This window comes from Podarcis muralis, chromosome 10, assembly GCF_964188315.1.
Source record: "Podarcis muralis chromosome 10, rPodMur119.hap1.1, whole genome shotgun sequence".
In the NCBI taxonomy this organism is placed as follows: Eukaryota; Metazoa; Chordata; class Lepidosauria; order Squamata; family Lacertidae; genus Podarcis; species Podarcis muralis.
This window is the reverse complement of record NC_135664.1, coordinates 4,623,017-4,637,093: the sequence shown is the minus strand read 5'-3', so window position 1 is coordinate 4,637,093 and position 14,077 is coordinate 4,623,017. Positions and strand designations below refer to the sequence as shown.

Here is a 14,077-nt window from a genome sequence, read left to right as displayed (position 1 = left end):
TTTGCCATTAGCTTACCATCGCCATCTAGTGTCACATTTGTATAATGCACTTAAAAAGTTGTATTTGCAGCTGTATAGCTGAGTCCTTAGAACAGGGATGATGGAGAATTCTGGTGGAGTTTGCTGGTGTTCCCTTATTCATCACAAGTCCAGAATGGAAATAAATCCAGCAAATATGATTGGTATTCACTGTCTACAAAAGATACATAGTTCATGACATTCCCTCCATCCCATTTGCATTGCATTCCTTTTGCATTGGAATGAATGGTGTGGAATAATGTAATAATTTGATTCTGCCACAGCAGACAGCAAGACGAATAACATGGCTTTTGTGGGAAACCAAACTGCAGCGGAATGGAGACAGCGCTGCAAGTGAGGAACGCAGGTTGGAACAGAAATTGTGCATTCTTACATCACTAGCTTTTAATCACAGAAGGAGCAACACTGCAATGCTGCTCTTATAGCCTGTATGGGTTTTATAAAGAAAACAATACAATGGAAAATTTGGAATAAGACACAGTTCATTTCAAAACTTAGTTGACATCCTCCCCCCCACCCCCGGGATTCAGGCCACCATCCTCAAACTTTACTGAAGTGAGCTGGTGCAACATCTCAGGCAGAACAGGAACTACCACTGCTGCCGTCTTGGTTCTTTCTCTACGCACAAATCAACTGTATGAGAAATATCAACTGCAATAACACCACTGTCCAAGATGAAAGTAACAACTTCACTATGGGCACCAGTAAATCGGATTCTTCCAAGCACAGTCAATACAGCTGCTGCACCAGCTTGGAAGAATATAAAATGACAAGCACAATTTTCTTGCTCTTTCATCTCAACCTGTAAGTTTTTGAATAATGTTCAGATAAATGGCATACACAGCTTTTTGATAAAATATTTTATTAATCATAATAAAGATACAAAAATACCAACTTTAATGGCTAGTGACGTTGCCCTTAGTTACAGAATTATTGTAAAGTCAGAACCATAGTGTTAAACAGATTTCTAACATCAACAGGCAGCATCTATGAATAGAGGAAAATATTGAAGGAAAGTTAAACTGTGATCCATTTAAAAGTGGAGTGACACTCAATAATGACTTTAAAAAGAAATAACATGGCTCCTTTCACCAACAGGCCAACATTCACAAATCAATAATATACTGGCAAACATGGGGGGGAGAGAACATTTTTAATATGGCAAAATATATAATCATAAATCAAATAAACTGAAATCTATTGATTTCCCAGGGGATGAGCTGACCATAATCTTTCATATTTTTGTTAGAAAGGACACTACAATCCCACTAACGTAAAAGCAAGCAAGCGAAAACCTCTGCTTTCTAAATACCACCTGAAGCAGTGTGAATAGTAAAACCAATACAAAAACACAGAAATAAATGAAAATGTCTATTTTCCCTCCCTTTGGGAAAAGCTATTCATCTTCTGCATCTTCCAAGCCCAGTTCCACACACAAAACACATCTATGAATTTCAAGCAATGAACGCTCAGTTATGATTTTGACCTCAAATAAAAAGTATGTGCCCTATTTTTCCAATATCTGTTCATGTCAATAGCCCCACCATGTTTTTTTACAGAATGATAATATCCACAGATTAAAAGATTACGTATTCCAAGGAGCACAGAGCTGCCCATTGGCAACTGCAGCCCTGAGATGAGTTCCCTCTTCTTTGTTTATAGCATCTTGTTCTACTCAACCATGCCCTGACATCATTTAAGCCACAAGGGGGCGGGAACATGGGGCAAGTTGTATTCAGTTTACTAAGGGGAAAGAAGGCAATTGACACAGGCTGTCATTTTTGTTGCTGGACGCTTCATGTTTCTCGTAAAGTTGAGATCTGCCCTAAGTTGTACTGCACACTCCAAAGCTCAATGAGAGAGTTTCATCACAATAATAAAATAGCACATACACAATCCAAAATAATATATATATATATACATACACCAGAAAGGAAACAACTGACACAACTGAAACCTGCTTTGTAGTCTACACTGCCAGGACTGATGAGGAAAACTTGTTATTCACTTGACGAGCTTTCCATCAGTTGTCGAGGTATAGTAGAAAAAGAACGGTTACTAATTACATAATTCCTTGACAGTGTCCTTCTTAGCAATAGTTCTGCAATTGTAACACTTGCATGGTGAAGTACCATGGGTACCAACAAGCAATATCCACAGGAATAAATGATGCACAAACTCTTTGCCCTTTGTGCAAAGAAGCTGTTCCGTTTCCCTAGATTTGTTTTTCAGATTCCAACACTAGCAAAAGGAAAAGGCCAAGGGCCAATTAAAACACTTCCCCCCCATTCCTTCAATTAAGCTTTCTTGAACATCCATCTCCAGGTACTTGCTGAACCATGTGAAAAACAAGGCCAAACTTATGGCTCCCCCCACCCCCAGACCGGCTTGAAAGAGGGGAGGATTTAGACCAGGGAAATGGGTTAAATGCCATGTATCGGGGCACCACTTTCTCATCCTTAAACCAGACTCATGGGGCAGACAGATAATGATCTCAGGAAGCACAAAGCCTCTTTTGGCTTGCTTTTTTTTTTTTTTTTTTTGAACAACAGCCTCACAGCAAACTCTCTTCGAAATGGAGGGCAGTTTTAAAATTCTACTGTTGCATGGCCTGTGATTTGAGAGGAGGTGATCAGCTGTTTGTAAAAATAATACAAAATCCAGTTAGGTTTGCACATGATTTGCATTCTCTCTTGTGCAGCACTTCCCTCCCTTAGATCCAGAAATTACTGGCACACCTGAGAGCCAAAGGCTGCACAGTGCAGTAGTCAATCACACTGTTTGCAACTGACTGCATTACATGGCAACAGCTTGCACCAGGAGCCACAAGGCTGGGTGCTGTTTGAACTGCTCCAGTCAGTCATTAACAGTCCCAACTGTAATGTGCAAAGCCTATGAAACCATGCAGGCTCCAGACCAAAGCACACTTTATGTTTGATGGCCTTGGTTGCCTGAATTAGAGGGGATCAAAACAATTTACAGACTGTACACGACAACTGCCTGGTCGATATACTACATTTATCCACATGCGTGCATACCAGGAGATGATCAGGACAGAAAAGATTCTGTGTGAATGAGCCCCACCCAACAAAAAATAAATCAAAAGCCTGATAGGCAAGAGCTTACAGAAGTATTAAGTTCTAAAATATAGACTCTGTACAATTCATTCTACTGAGACTTCACTGAAAACAAATACTTTCGAAAGCCTTACATGTATAACCCACCCACTCCCACATATATTCGTATATCTATATATCTATAGTTGTATTGTCTTCTGCACAGCAGAAGTTTATAATATTTTAGAATCACTTTTATTACACTGAACAAAATGTTTGCATACATAATACAAAATGCCTGCATGTATAATACATAGCGTACATAAATCTTGATAGAAATGCAAAGTGATTGACATTTTCATTATAGCGCCCCATTCTCTGCTTGTGTCTGGCAGGTCTATCGGTCAACCAAGTCACGGCACAAGCAGAACCTTCCCTCCTTCTCTTCCCTCTGCATGCGCTCCTGCTTTCTGAAATCTGGTCTAGGGGTTCCCCAGCCCTTGAGACCATGTGGGGAGCATGTGTGGGGAGGAGAGGGAGAGAAGTTCTCTTGCACAACCAGAAGTTGTTCCACTTACATAGTTTTTTGTTGGATATAACCCAGAAAGTTTCTAGGGAAAGAGTTTCACAATATCTTACAACTTCATAACCCTGTTAAATTGAAGCAATTGGATTTATATAGGTTGGTTAACGGTTTATGGGTTGGGTCCGATCCCAATTCAAGCGTACAAGTCTCAAAAATGCATGTTAATACTATATTTCATGTCTCTCTCTGTGTGTGCATGCACACCAAATTCAGAAATTCCATTTTCATAATTCATACCCCATTTTTTTTGAACGTGTGTAGGTTTTTAAAAATTCATTATTTCTATTAAAAGTTCTGTTGCGTAATTATAAACATTTTTACCTAAAAGACAGCAGAAGGAAACAAAAGCCCCACATATATTATATTTTGTTTTCTTGATCTGCTACTAAGGAGAATAGTGTTCAGGCAAATAAGGTCTGCTTCACACATCCTATTTTCCACGTGTTTGGAGAATTACTTTTAAGTGTGACTATGACAAACAGATTTTTGAACACTGAAGTGATATGCAGATCCATTTTAAATGTGGAGATTCTTTCAAAGCTGTATGTAGCTGTAAATGCAGCTCTATGCATTCTGCAATTCCATTCTGTATAGAAAATTTACTGCTTATCCTGGATAACTAAACTAGGGATGGTGGCAAAATTCACTGCAAGCAAACCAAGCACTGAATTGCCCCATAGTCTGCTTGTCTACTCTCTTTATGAAGCAGTCTTGCTTGCAATGACTATCTGTGGATTTTCCCAATTATTTTTAAAGAGTTTTTCGAATATGATATTTGTTCTGAAAGATTTAGTCAGCTACTGTCATCACCAACACTTGATCTTAACTGTCTGCTAATTGGATCCTACTGAAATGTGCATTCATTTTAACTTCTGTCTCATTGATTCACTGTTGAGGTGATTATGTTAGCCTTTAACCCGTCGCTTTCTGTGCACACACAGAAAGTGATGTCATTGTCTTACACCTCACTGTGAACCTATGATATTTATTTATGTAAGAAAAATGGGTACTACTTGTATTGTGTGAGTGTTAAAATGCGAGTCTGGTGCACTTCTTTTTGTAATAACATCATTATATTATAGATTATAGCATTATAATAAGTGGTTACTTTTCTTACCATCCTGTTAATGCTTAATATTTTTCATTATCAATCCACACAAAGGGACAAACTGCATTCTTAGTTATTTTTTATGTGCCAAGTGTGGGGTTGGGCTGGTAGTGGAATCACAACCACACCCCGCAAGCTATGCCTTGAACAATAGGAACTGGGTTTTTGGGATGTGGTGGGTCACTCATTTGCTTGGCAATATCAGTTATTGATATGCTAGCTGGGTGACAAAGAACAGTAAAGAGAATGAGGAGTCGATCACCTCCTCAGTCTCACTTGAACAGCCAGTATCCCTGAGGCAGGAGACATTTTTCAATGGGCAATTAGGGCTCATCTGTCTATTACGGTTGTGGGAGAGGAACCTTTGAGAGATATTGTTCAGAAGGTTACACAACCTTCAGGTTTTTTCCTGCTGCTAATAACAGAGCCATACACTGCAATGGAGAAGCAGTGTCTAACCTTTAAAGACATGAGGCAGAGGCGAAACATGTAGTTTCATCTCAATAAGCCATTATGATGCAGAGTAAGACCACTGCGAGCAATGTGTGCCCCCCAAATAACATGGCTGGTGTATTAGGAGCTTGTACTGGGCAGACCTACTAGGATTTGTGTCTCCCTCTTTCCTTTGAATACAAAACTCCCCACCTCAGCACAAATTGCTTTTTGAAAGACCTCTAGGATCCAAAGTGACTTTCTACATAGTATGGTAGATATTACTCAAGGAGCACATCAAGAGCTCCACTAGGCACAAACAATTAGTTGCACACATCTTTGGATCCCTGCCCACCCACTGAGAGAAAATACACTGCTTTTTGCTTGTTGGAACCCATTCATTGACCCCTCTAGATTATTGCAAATATGTATAGAAAACCTAATTAGTTCAAAAATACAATAGTAATAATGGCTTATAAATTGTTATCAAACATCTTCTAGGCATCCCTATTAATTTAGGGTTTTTCTTTTCTTTTTTAAGAGTGTAAAACTGAGAACATACAGTGAAATCCCATAAACAGTTTGTGCAAGTGATTCCCTCCAAAATCAGATATTGTAGCTTGTGGAACTAAACTGGGTTATAAATCCAAGCAACTGTTTACAAAGGGGATTGAAATATAATTCCATTTTGCTTTTAGTAGGAGAAAGAATCAATTCTGGCTGATGCATGCATTTATCATTGTCCTAAAGAAGTATTAAGAGGCTTACATAAGTATGGAAAAATATTGTAAATTTCAAATTATCTTCATGTCTCATCAACCAGCTGACGTAACCAGCAGCATATAAGAAATTGGGAATCCTAATTCCACAGAACCCATCTTCATCCAGCACTCACATTTTGAAATTCTGCTTTCCCATTCAAGTATTATCAGGAAATAGGTCACCATACTTGCTTAAACTACAGTTCATATAACGCACCGACAGACTCAACATGACAGAAATATCCATAAATATCAGCAAAACTTGACTATCAAGCAGTACGTGATGGTTGCTGTTTGTTTAAAGAATCAAAGAACTTTCAATTACACTTTGATTTCATTCCTTCCCAAAATGTTCCAACAACTGGAATTTGCTTTCTTGGCTGGAATGTTCAGCTATGATTTGAACGTCATTAAGATTTTATGTATCCATCGGGTGTAGTAGGCCACCCTGACAAAAATCCCAGGTCGCCTGAGATTTGCACATCCACGCCCAGGAATGATCACTCCCATTACTAATTTACTTCTGTTTTGCTCGCAGACCAATGGACCGCCATAATCCCGCTAGAAAGACAGGAAAGAAAAAAGAACAAAATAAATAGAAGGATACCTATATTGTTACAGAGCAAAAAGTAAAATCTATCTCATATATGCCTTACAAGATCTTGATGTGTGTCGTCAGGTGACTGACCATCCTAGTCCATTCAACAGGTTATAAGAAAAATGCCTCATTGCAATTTAAACTTGCTCCACTGAAATCAAAGGCAAAGCTTTCACTAATTTCATTGGTGCTAGAACATTATGTACCTATGTAACTAATTCTATCAAAATATAGGCTAAGCGATTCTTATTAGGGTTCAGCATCAAAACAGGCTCTGATTGGGTGTGGACCCAAGTACTCTAGTAAGAAGAACTTCAGCAATTGCTTGCCTCCAATTTCAGTTTTTTAATATTACAACTCTAGGGAAGAAGATGTAAGATGCTATTCTACAGATTTCTAACATTTTTTACATTGAGCCCATGTTGTGTAGAGGTTCAAGAGTGTGATTCAAGAAGATGTAAGATCCTATTCTACAGATTTCTAACATTTTTTACATTGAGTCCATGTTGTGTAGAGGTTCAAGAGTGTGATTAGGACTAGAGAGATCAAGGTTCAAATCCCTTCTCAGCTGTGAAGCCCAGTAGGTAACATCCAGCTAGTTATCATCTCTCAACCTGACCAATATCAGAGTATGGTTTTGAAGATAAAATGGGTAGAAAGAGATTCCTGGAAATCCATGAAGGCGGGTAGGATATAAGTAAATAAGCCAACAGAATTGTACCTCACAAGTTCCACTGCCAATGCTCTCAGCCTTAGCACACATTTCTGACTCTTTCACAACTATATTTGTTCCAGAATCTTGACTGCAGCGCTCATTTCCCATGATGATCATATTTGCTTCTCGAAGTCTCCCATCAAAGGGTGCATCTGAAACCCAAAAGCAGAAATGAGAATATGCTGTTGTTTGCTCTCTCTTCAACAATAAAGATCATGTTTTTCTAACAAAAAACAAGTTCCCAAAAAATAAAAATAATTAATGCACATTTTGAGAGAGATGTTACCATGAGGCATAAATCAGACTAGGTCTATATAAAGTTGTAATTCTAAAACCATTTCCTCAAAAGCAATTCCGCTGAAGCCATTTGACTAGGTACCAGAACAATATGCTTACCGTATATACTCAAGTATAAGCCGACCCGAATATAAGCTGAGGCACCTAATTTTAGCACACAAAAAAACTGGGAAAACTTATTGACTTGAGTATAAGGCGGTTCACCACACCACAAACCGGGTTATGGCGGTGGCGGTGGAGGGAGAACAAACAGCCCGAAAGGGCTGCTTGTTTCTCCGCCGCCACCATCAACAGCGGCAAAGGCGGAGGAGGAGGAAGGAGCAGCCCGAAAGGACCCTCACTCGAGTATCGGCTGAGGGGGGGGGGGCTTTTTCAGCATAAAAAATGTGCTGAAAAAGTCAGCTTATACTCAAGTATATATGGTAATTAAAAGCTAAGCAGAAAATAAAATCAAGTTAACTGATCTGCTTCCTGATGACACCTGATAAATGCCAGGAGCGCAGCAAAACTGATTTTTCCATACCACACACACAACTAAATCACAACCTGCCATACTTTCCCCCTACTGGTGGGTTAGTTAATCAAAAATTTCAAGTGTTAGTATGAGGCAGGTGGTGCAGCGGAAGCCACATCAAACAAGGCGTGCTGTGCATGTGCCACGGATGACGTCTCCCTCTCTCCAGCACTGAATGTCATGCTGGAAGCCCAGGTCTGGTGGAGGAACTCTAGATGAGCCATTGGCCTGATCTAGTAGGCTATTCTTACGTAGAGGCCAGACAACAGTTTGGGAGGAAAAATATGGGCCAACCTTTTAAAGTACGATAAAGAAGACAACCATTTGGTCATCTCTGTGTTGTTGCTGCTGCTTTGCATAATCACATATACATTAGGGGTGACTGGAATCCCCAGGGAAATTTTGGTAGCCTTCTGGAAAACTCCTTTTGCTTCCCTCAAAACCCCTTCTATTCTCCACACCCCCACACCCTGTGGGAACCTTCAAATTGGCCTCATCATTTCACTTTTAGCAGCAGTGACTCTATCCTAATCAGTGTTAATTTTTAAAAAAGCAGGACCAGTGCTTTTTTTTTCTAAAAAAAATAATGTTTAGGGGTCCTCTCATTTTCCTACTCATATTGAAATACTGCTCCTCAATGGGGCCAATCTTAGATTCACAAAATGTTTCGGGGTATGTGTACCCCCAGAAAAAAAAGCACTGAGCAGAACCCTCCTATAATACATGAACCCACACAAACTGGGAGCCCAGGTGGCTATCAGCACCCCAATGCATGTTCTACTTCAGAAGAAAAGCTCTTACTTCCTGTATGTCCCCATCCATAAACAGTGCAAGTCGTGCCTTCCGGAATAGTACATCCAGAAATGGGCAACCTGATGATAGCCACAGCATCACTGCTTACTGCTGGCCTGGGAAGAGATTATATAAAGACAGGTGTATACTTATTCTTACCAGCCCTTTTAAAACAGAGTTCATACTCACAACAATTCCAACAGCCAGATCAAGTGAACAGACATGTACTTCATAGAATCATAGAATCATAGAGTTGGAAGAGACCCCAAGGGCCATCGAGTCCAACCCCCTGCCAAGCAGGAAACACCATCAGAGCACTCCTGACTTATGGTTGTCAAGCCTCTGCTTGAAGACCTCCAAAGACGGAGACTCCACCACACTCCTTGGCAGCAAATTCCACTGTCGAACAGCTCTTACTGTCAGGAAGTTCTTCCTAATGTTTAGGTGGAATCTTCTTTCTTGTAGTTTGGATCCATTGCTCCGTGTCCGCTTCTCTGGAGCAGCAGAAAACAACCTTTCTCCCTCCTCTATGTGACATCCTTTTATATATTTGAACATGGCTATCATATCACCCCTTAACCTCCTCTTCTCCAGGCTAAACATGCCCAGCTCCCTTAGCATGCAACTTTTCAAAAAGTTTAAAGTTCAGCAAAAGGACTTAAGATATATTCTAGAATTTGTTTTTTGAAGCCCACAGACTGAAAGTTCTACGGCAAATTTCTTTACATGAAGACCCTCCAAGTGCCCCTATTTTCCAGGGACAGTTCCAGATTTACAGAAGCCACCCTGGTTTCTGATTTGATCCTGGAATGTTCCACTTTTCCTTAGGACACCCCTATTTACATCAGAGAAATGTTAGAGGGAATAGCAGGACATCCCTATTTGCATTGGAACCATAGGAGCCAACTCCTAGGGGCTGAGGGGTCTTCAGACTTCCCACCAATAAAATATTTGAGGGGACAGGGGCCCCGACGTTCATGGGCATTGCCATTCAAATGGTATTTGTGTGTGTGTGCCATGTCATGTGATTGATTACATGGGGCGGGGCTTACCCCCCCTCCCAATATTTTATTCAAGTTGCCACCGTTGATTGGAGCAAAGAGACAAGACAACAGAGCCTTAGGTTGCTGGGGAAGGAACCTGGGAAGGAGCCTTAGAGAACAGTGGGAAGGTGGGGACTTTCAGTCCTTGCAGTTGCCTCATTAGTCAGAGTTCTTGTGATCACTAAGTCTGTACTGTTTTGGTTTCTTTGAACAAATATTTGACTTCACAGACACCTGTGTTTTTGATTGCTGACCTCGTCCTGACTCCAGCCCCTGACAGCACCGCCAGGTAGGATGCCCATGAGGACATGCGGCCATTGTGGTGGAGGGGGAGGGGAGGTTCCCCATCCCTGCTACTGTCCATCAGCTGGCATAACTTGAGGAGAACTCATGAACTGGGATTCTTTTCAGGAAAATGACACATTTTTCTACCTGCTTATTGTCCAGGGATTTCTTTTGGAGATCTGTCTAGTGGAACTGCCTTCTGGAATTATTGTTTTGAGGACATTTTCACAAGTGCGTGGAGGAAAACATGTTGTGATGTGCAATGTGCAATTATTGTGTAATCACCTCAACAGTGAATCAATGAGACAGAACTTAAAATGAATGCACATTTCAGTAGTACCCAGTTAGCAGACGGTTAAGATCAAGTGTTGTTGATGACAGTAGCTGACTAAATCTTTCAGAACAAATATCATATTCAAAAAAATAATTGGGAAAATCCACAGGTAGTCATTGCAAGCAAGTTTTCTGGTCACTTTACTTGGGAATTATATTCTATACAGTAGCAAAGTCTCTTGCCATCTAAGGAATGCACAACTGTCAACACAAACCTGCAAAGAAAGAAACATGATTACAACTGACCTGGAAAGTTTCAGCAATACCAGTTCTGATCCTTTGGGACCATATACCAGCTGGGAGATATTCAGAACTTGCTTATGCTTCTCTTCATGTGCTCTTTCAACATTATGAATTCCAAGCCATGCTTGATAGTCTTTGAGATTATACCTAAGGAAGGAAAATTCAATGGCACTTTGTATGTGGTTCTCTGTCCAAATCAATCAACACTTGGAGTGGGCTAGTGGCTTTACGCTCTCTGGATCAGTTTACCATGGGCAGAATTCAAACCTTTAATTGTGGTTCAATTGTGCAGTGTGGTGATGCATGGAGCAAAAATCATGGCTGCTTCACTCTTCCCATGCCCCTGCTACACTGCCAGGAGCCAAGTCACAGTTTGGCTCAGCACTGTATCTGAATCCAAGCTCATGGTTTGTTTCCTTCAAACCAGCCACGGACAGTAAGCCAAAAACAAAACCTTGGTTACAGCTTTTGCTTTGTTCTAGAAGATAAATACCACAAGCCAAACAATGGTTTATCTCCCAAGCAGTGTGGCAGCAGTAGGAATGGAAGGAGGAGGGTAGCAGCAGCCATGATTTTCACCCCATGCACCAGAATGCTGTGTGTGCATCTTTCAACTATAGCCAAGCTTCACTAGAGTGGCTGGGGAAACCCAGCCAGATGGGAGGGGTCTAAATAATAACTTATTATTACTATTATTATCACTATGGTTTAAAGTGTTGTGCAAATCAGACCGCTGACTTGCCTGCCCAGGGCTAAATATGACTACAATATGAAAACACTTTGTCAGTTTGAAAGACCACGGTGTGCCTGTTGAGCCTCTTCGATTGTGGTCCAATACTCCCTGCATCCCTACTTAATTTAGTCTTCTAGTCCTTAGTCCTTCCTACTTGCTATCGGGGTTGTTGTTTTACACCATTGGCCAATCTATTTTGATGTCAAAATGCAAGTGTGTCAACTGCCGTCTCAGCTGCCTGACCCAAAGTTTCCCAGATCCTCTGTATAATTACAGGGAAGATGCAGGCTCTAGGTACCTCCTCTCTTTCTGGAGAAGAAGTTGACAGGCAATGCCACTCTCTGAACAGGTTGCAAGTAAGAAGGTAGGCAGGTGGGGGTTGGCTAAGGACAGATTGAGGTTGCTGGGGAAGCAGGGGCGAACGAAGGCTAACCGACACCTGGGGCATGGCAAACCACTGGCTGCGCATGTGTGGAGTCGCTAGATACCGTGAATGCGTGCGACACAGCGCATGCGTAGTATGTAGTGGTTTGCTGCCGGCGCCGCTCAAATGCTGTACGGACGGTGGCGGGATCCTCTGCTTGTGGCTGCAGCCACGAACGGAGGATCCTCCACATGCAGCTGCGGCGGTGTGATGGTTGCTTGGGCCGCCGCGCCCGGGGGCGGTGGGGCGAGCACCCCACGGGGTGCCTTCTTGTCACCCCCCCCCCCAGACATGGCACCCGGGGTGCACCGCCCGCCCCTTGCAACGCGACTGTGGGGAAGTGCCCCATTCACTCTGATAGACCAACCTAGGCTGAACATTGCCCATTTCAAATAAAAACACCTCTCATTTCTGTTGGTTGAAATGGAATATGTATTATTACACAAAGGAAATGGCAAATATTTAGAACCAATGAAGTTTAAAACTGCAAGAGATTTCTGAAAGAGTTCATCTGAATCTTTAGCTGAGATTTCTGCATTGCAGGGGGCTGGACTAGAATCTGGGATTCTATGAACCATTTGTTTGTTGGTCCAGCAACACTAATCACATTAATACATGATTTTTTTTACATTATAAAATTCTGTTGCTTTACTTAAAATCTGTTAACAATGTGACAAAAAATGTCTAACGTGGTATTCTGAATGTATAAATTCTAAATACATATTCAAATGCAGTAGACCACTGAAACTGTGACTGATGCAATCTGCTAGGGAATAGATTTGGGATAATAAGAACCAGCAGAAAACTGTAAACTAATTCTTTTTGTGGAGGATGGGGCTTGTTTATTTCTTATTTTCACATACCCTAATCTACATTTCCTGGTTTCGATTACAGCTTAACGTAAGTACAACACATTTCAAAGAGCAATTGCCAAAGTAGTTTATGGCTACAAGGTCAAATTCTTGGAAAGCTCCAAGCTGCATCTGGATTCTTGACTAAACAGAATAGAAGTTTTGGGTATTCTCCACCTCACCACCTAGGCAAATCAATTGTGTGGTAATATTAATGATATGAAAAGGATAATTGTTGCAGAATACAACTTTATAAAGGCTATAGTTATACAAAGAGGGCTAGGTTGCAACAGAGAGATTTCTACCACAAGCTCTTAAAGAATAAAATTGTTTTTCTACACTAACTGTGTAGTAATAAAAAGTTACTTTACCGAGAAGGAAAACATTGTTTTGCTGTCAGGACCCAGTCTTCCTTTATTAATGAACCTCCGCAGAAATGCCTGCCTCTGCTGGAGGAAAAGGTTGAAATAGTTACTTGTAGTCATAAGCAGCTGCATACAATTCAAACCAATATTGTTCTTATTATAACTAACATAAGAAGAGCCTCTGGATCCGGCCCCTGGCCCATCTAATCCAGCGTCCTCACAGTGGCCAGCCAGATGCCTGTGGAAGCAGACCAGGAGCAGAGGAGCCGCCTCCCCAGCCCTCCTCCAAGCTTCTCCTCCTCCAAGACTTCTAGAAAATTGTTCCCCCTCCACACCCAGGTCAATGTATCGATAGCGACCGTACTCTTTTGCCATTGTACCATAGCATGAAAACAAGATTCCTCTTCCCCCAGCAAGTATAGCTTTGTTTTAGTTTCTGTGCATTGCTTTAAAAAGAAAGATAAGCTTGAGGCCCAAGAGTCTTCTGTTCTTGGGGTTCTATCCAGTAGTGACTTTAAATGCACAGAGGCACCCCCCTTTGTGCAAGACAGGACACCTCTTTTTTGCTTATCTCTTCTACCCAATTTGCCTCCACCCACCCACCCAATGCCTCTAAGAAGCTTCTCCTAAAGGTTGGTGAGCCATTTGGAAGAGTATGAGATATGGCCCAGAGGAGAGAGTGAAAATGGGATAAATATCAATAACTCAGGATCCAAAATAGACCCACAAAGGGAATCAATCAGCAACAAGAAAAAGAAATGATTCTGTTAACAGAAAGCTCTGCAGCTTGTTTCAACTTTGCATTCTGACCCCCATGAAGGTCTAAAATATACAAGGCTGAAATGCACTGGGCTTGTTTCTGAATAAAATACCATATAGCATATTGCGATTTTTCTCCTTTC

At 41.2% G+C, this 14,077-nt stretch overlaps 1 protein-coding gene across 5 annotated transcripts in view; it reads right to left on the bottom strand.

Moving 5' to 3' along the window:
* Positions 1–884: 884 nt before the first annotated feature.
* HGF (hepatocyte growth factor) overlaps positions 885–14,077 on the bottom strand; it is a 58,157-nt gene continuing 44,964 nt past the window's right edge. For 3 of the 5 annotated variants that reach the window (XM_028746062.2, XM_028746060.2, XM_077935731.1), the window contains exons 14-18: positions 13,182–13,259; positions 10,806–10,949; positions 8,908–9,014; positions 7,302–7,447; positions 885–6,543 (exon numbers count right to left, since the gene is read on the bottom strand). In XM_028746062.2, the coding sequence (XP_028601895.2) occupies positions 6,376–6,543; positions 7,302–7,447; positions 8,908–9,014; positions 10,806–10,949; positions 13,182–13,259 (643 nt within the window). In that variant the 3' untranslated portion in view covers positions 885–6,375. The remainder of the gene's footprint in view (positions 6,544–7,301; positions 7,448–8,907; positions 9,015–10,805; positions 10,950–13,181; positions 13,260–14,077) is intronic. The other 2 variants (XM_028746063.2, XM_028746061.2) reach the window with 1 other exon arrangement.